Source organism: Cariama cristata, unplaced genomic scaffold (assembly GCF_000690535.1).
Source record: "Cariama cristata isolate BGI_N322 unplaced genomic scaffold, ASM69053v1 scaffold38739, whole genome shotgun sequence".
NCBI lineage: Eukaryota > Metazoa > Chordata > Aves > Cariamiformes > Cariamidae > Cariama > Cariama cristata.
This window is the reverse complement of record NW_009636995.1, coordinates 24,912-30,423: the sequence shown is the minus strand read 5'-3', so window position 1 is coordinate 30,423 and position 5,512 is coordinate 24,912. Positions and strand designations below refer to the sequence as shown.

Below are 5,512 nucleotides of genomic sequence, written 5' to 3'. Positions count from 1 at the left end.
GGGCAAGGGGGCGGTGGGCGGCACAGGGGCAACCTGGATGTTGTTGTTGCTGTTCTCGTTGTGTAAGCTCTTGGCATCATCCTCAACGACAAACTTCTCTGCAGCACTGCTAGGCCTCTTGAACTTCAGCCACTCCATCCTGATGGTCCGGGACTGCGGGGTCTGTCTCTTTTTTATAATCCTTCTTACCGGCATGATTTTGTTGGACCGCTTGTTGCGCCAGAACATGGCAGTAGAGATCATGATAGTTATCAGCACCATTATGCCCATGACACCAGCTAGCACTCCTAAGGCTTTCATAGGGTTATCTTTAGTTTGCATCAAAAAGGCGGCCATAGGCCCTTTGTGAAGAGTCTGTAAAAGAGTACAAAGAAAACATGTGACTTACTCTATGGGACAGACAGTGACCCAGAAATTTCATTTGTCCACAATAGGTAACAAAGAGGGCTGACTAATGGGAGTTGTCTCTAAAAAAAAGAGTCAAAGAGCCAGTCCAGGTTTGGAGAATTTAGGTGGAGAGAAGACTGGCCAAGCCTTACAGTATTGTGAGATGGATGACTGTTGAACACGAAAGCTTACAGGATTATTACCGCCAAGTTAGGACGGATTCCTGCGTGTCACCATAGTGTTTGTTTAACTTGCAAGAATTGAGCAAGAAAATAATTCGCGCCAGGATCTGCAGCTGTATTGTACTACATTTCGGAGTTAATTTCCTAGGAATAATAGTGTTGAACCCAAACAGAAGTTTATGAGTAGAGAATGATCTTTCAAAACCAGTTCCAGGTGATACAGTGATGCAGTTTATAGGACTATGACTGAGCATGGCATTGAAAAGATTATGAGAAAACTTCACTTTATAAAATCACAGGGTACAAATGAGTAGGTAGCAGGTATGTGCTGCATTCTGTTTTCAAGTACTCTTTTACAGACATAACAAAACTCTTTGAGGTAGGGGAGATGAGTGAGCTAAAGAGCTTTGCTTTTAGAAATAAAAGAAATAAACAATAACAAAAGCTACATATGGCATATTAAGGACAAATGAATGGCCAGTTCACTTTGCAGCTTAGCACACTGTTCGTCTTGGACGTCCCCGTATAATTTTGCGGATTTTGCCCTGTGGGTGGAGCTTGGATCTTTTCACACTTTTCCAGTACATGATAGTGGAGATCACCATTGTTACAGATATGGTGGAAAGGATGCCACTCATGCAAATTCCAAATATTGTCCATGGATGCTTCTTGAGGCCTAAAATATAGGATTTTACCCTGGACTTGATCTGGAAATATCAAAAATAAGAGAAATGGTCAACCCTCACATGTTTATATTTGAGAGAGGCCACTATCTATTATAAATACAACTAGGGAATTAGAGTGAAACGTGTAGAGAGTATATAAAATAAAGGGAGCCAAGTGTTGCCCTAGGCATAGGACAGGAGAGTTGCAATGACATTGAACGGAATCCAGAAACACTAAAAGAAGTTAGGAAGCATGTATGAACACCTGGTTGATCAAGAAATACAGGGTAGCAGCACGGCATATAGATCACCGTTATTCATGGCATGGTAGTCCACCCTTGGACTACATTTCCAAGAGAAATTCATAACAAATACAAGTTCCTGCAACAGTATCTGGACAAACAGCAGTGTTGTGCAGGGCCAGGAGGTCCTTCAGAAATGGCACAGTCATGAGCAGGTTTGTTTACCAAGAGCTGGTCATAAGGCTACGTGCGGCTGCGGAGAGACAGGGCTACCTGCTGTGCCCCACTCCTCTGGCCTCGACTCCAGGGGGGAATCGGCACCCAAACTTCACATGTCTAGTAACAGGTTATCTGCATTTTAGTTAGTGGTCTAAGCTCCCAGCTTTTAGTCAGTGGGGAGAAAAGGACACGTCCAGAGCAGTAGTCACCACATGCTAAAACAGGTATCAAAGTGAGTATAAGGAGAGCCTTGTGACTAGCTTGGATGTGCACCTGTGACTTTTAGACATTTAAAGTGACATCAGATGGATTTCCCTGTATGCCTCTAAACTAGGATGCTCATCTCTTTACCCTCCCCAGTCTGTGGAGGGAGATGACTAAGAGTGTCCCTAAAGGATGCTTCCGAGTACGTCTTGTCACGTATTACACAGGAACTCTATTTATTTTTAAATCACATCCCTAAACTTAGGGAATGCAAATTTGTTAATAAACACCCCATTGTCTTCACTTCATTTCTGCACTTTCACAACCTACCTCAAACATATGATCCAAGCCCACTCTTCCCCTACCCTGAATGTTTCCTATTGAGAAAGAGAAATGGGCGAAGAAATGCTATTGAAACTCATGGACCACTTTACCTTACAGGTACTGACCAATTTTCATCACCTCGCTGCGCAAAAAGTTTTTTTTGTTATTTAATTAGGAATGGACATGACCTAGAAACCAAAGGCAGAGCAGCCCATGACTTTGGTGGAGCTTGGATTTACATCAGCTTTACTGTTCTGCATTACATGGGTTTTGTGTACTTAAATCCCATCAGATGACAGAAATTCTACCCTGGCTTACTTAACTTCATGTGAAAGTCTGATGAATTAAGTGTCAGATAAACCCTGCTAAGTAGTACGTGACCTGAAATGAGTCCACTTATTAGGAGTGTTGTCAAGATCGATTTTGTAGTGAGGAACTGATGGTTACGTGGTATAGGACCAACACGAGAAAGATGACATACACTTAAGAAGTTGCTATATCTCAGTAATAATTACTTGACTAGCTATTTGAAAACCTTGAATAAATGGGATTAGACAGAAGTACGTGTCTTACGTCGCCAGTGTACAACAGTTGCAGGGGTAAGAACTGATGAAAATCGTATGGGGAGTTTCAGAATTTGGCTTTGTTCAGCTCCCCCTTGTCTCACCAAGTTTGGTACCTGTTAGAGCTTCCAGTTAGGAAGAGGTGATTAATGCCAAAACTAAAGCCAGTAATAGCTGGTTCAGCCTATATTCTAGTTATTGGGCCTGTACTACACAAAGCTTTGCCTGGAATCAACTTGGATAACAACTCTTCTGTAATGTTTCCATAAAAACATAAGGCATGTTGTAAGCATACAGTAGGAGAATTTGTTTGTCACGGCCATGACGCTCACAGGATAAATAGGAGGAATAACTTGCAAACCAAGCCTGAAATGTCTTCATCTTAGCCAGCCTGCAGAGAGGGTTATGGTAAGTGCATTTGTCACGAAAAAGCTTTGCAGTCTTGTCTGTGCCATCGCTGTGGCCCCGTCAGTTAACGGACAGAACAGGTCTGAGAGAGGCCTGGGCATCCTCTGACAGGGAAAGTTGGGGAGCATTTGGACACCTAAGTTTAAGCAGTTTGGCCCCAAGCACTACCCAGCACATTCAAAACACCTTCAATTCCTTGCATCAATTACCAACAGTGCCCCAGAACTGGGTCAACAAATAGTGCCACTTCGTACTTTATTTAGCTGTTGTTTTTTCCTAAGAGGCATGCTGCATTTTGAAAAGTACTGATTTTTCTTGTACACATAAAACAAAAGTAGATACACAATGAAATGAAAGCTGGTATGGGAAGCACTGTCATATCTCCGTGGGCCAAAACCTGGAAGAAACACTGTCTTTCTTAATAGCCATCGAAGGAGTTAAAATACCACTGCTCACAAAAGATAACGCTCTGCTGTTTTTTTGCTGTGACTTCACAATTATAATGAGCACTGGCCCAGAGAAGGGTTGGGGGCAATTAGAGAGTTACAGAACCGTGGCAGAAGTTTGGAAGTAGCTAAACTGTTCGCATCAGCTTTGAGAAAGGAGAAGTCTGATCCCGGGACAAGAATACAATATTAAAGCAAATGCTTGGATTAAAATATGTCATCACCTATTTTTATTTAATGGGCATGTATGGCCCCTTGCAGAACCCTTGTGACTGACTGTCCCCTGCAGAGAAGCTCCTCAGCCCAAGTCCCACGGGGTGCTGAAGTGTCCAGCAGTCACTGGGACTCGCCAGCTTCTGAGGGGCTCTAACATTGACACATGCCTTTGAAGCCAGTTTCCTAAGAGCCAGCACCGTGCAGTTGAAGTGTAGACGGATGCTTTCAGGCTGTGGACCTGAAGGGCAGGGCTGTGGAAAACAGCCCTCTGCAGCACCTGTGGCTTATTCTTGCCATCCTTCCTCCACAGTGGCTTCCTCCTCAGAAAGCTGTGTTTTCCAAAGAGGATGCCCACGTCTCTCTTTGCTACTGAAATGACGATGTATTTCCTTCATTTTTTCTCTCTCCTGCCACAACAGTTTGCCATGTACAGACATCTACACCTCCTGGAAGCTTCTCAAGAGCCCTTCATAATGCATGGGTTGCAGTGAGCAGAAGTGGGCGATGCATCCAGAAGCTAGACCCAACAGGAGTGTGTGGTTGAGCTGTTCAGCCACGAGATCAGCTAAGGCTCACCAGCTGTATATAGAAGTCTAAGTAGGTGAAGCTGTTAAGAGCCCAAGCTATCGCAGATTATAGACAACTTGGGCTGCATCGACTTGAGCAAGTGGATTTGTACAAGGAACGGCTGGTTCTGAGGAGCCCGCTTCCATGTATTCAGCATTTCTGGGGTTTTGCTTCAGATTGCTCTAGCCTGATTGCAGGGACGGACTGCCTGCTAGCACCAAAGCACACTAGGTGTGCTCCCCAAACACACTTTCATCTGAGAGAAGTCCACTTTGTGTGCTTGGAGCTATCTGAGACATGAGCCACCCCACAGTGTATGGGGATGATCAGGAGATTTGCTTCAGAAGTAACTCCTGATCCAAGATAGAACACAAGCTGCCCCCTCCAGTGCTTATCCCAAAGAGCAGGGCTATCACCATACATGAAGGCTGCACTTACATCACTTTGCAATACAAACACCAGCACAGGGCAAGAGTTCTCAAATCAAACCAACTTTCTCTGAACAATTTTTTTCAAGGTCCATGCAACTGTGGAAAGAGGCGGCTAACTGTTCTGCAAATGTGGCAAAGGATATTTAGTGCCATCAGCAACCACAGTTCCCATGGTTGCAGAGTTAGTATAAGAGAGGAGGAGGTATCCACATTAACCCGCAGAAGGTATTTGTTGAACCTTTCAATTAGGAGAATCTAAGACTGAGACTCAACAGCTATATTTAGAAGTCTAAATGAGTGGCCAAAGCTATTAAGAACCACAGATTATGCTGTTTAAATGTGGACTTAAGCCTCAGTCCATGAAGAGGTGTAAATAAACGCCCCCATATATTTGCAGAACCTCAGTGGAGTCATGAAGAGGCAGAGGGATCCCCGCTCCCCCTACATCAGGAGTGGGAATCAGCTTTCTGTGATTTTTTTTGGAATGGATTTTTGAGTGAGACGTAAGGGTGAAAAAAGAGTGGCTTTTCCAGCGTACGTTTCGTTGAGAAAGAATAGGAGAATAACAGACGCCACTCAATATCAATTTCCATAAACCCAGACTCAGTTAAATTAAAAGGCCTCTGGATTTTTTTATCACTGTATTGTTCCAAGAGCA

At 43.8% G+C, this 5,512-nt stretch overlaps 1 protein-coding gene across 1 annotated transcript in view; it reads right to left on the bottom strand.

Moving 5' to 3' along the window:
* Positions 1-6: 6 nt before the first annotated feature.
* CDHR1 (cadherin-related family member 1) overlaps positions 7-5,512 on the bottom strand; it is a gene marked incomplete at both ends in the record, with an annotated part of 30,335 nt that continues 24,829 nt past the window's right edge. The window contains one exon of the mRNA XM_009708131.1: positions 7-354. Coding sequence (XP_009706433.1) covers positions 7-354 — 348 coding nt within the window. The remainder of the gene's footprint in view (positions 355-5,512) is intronic.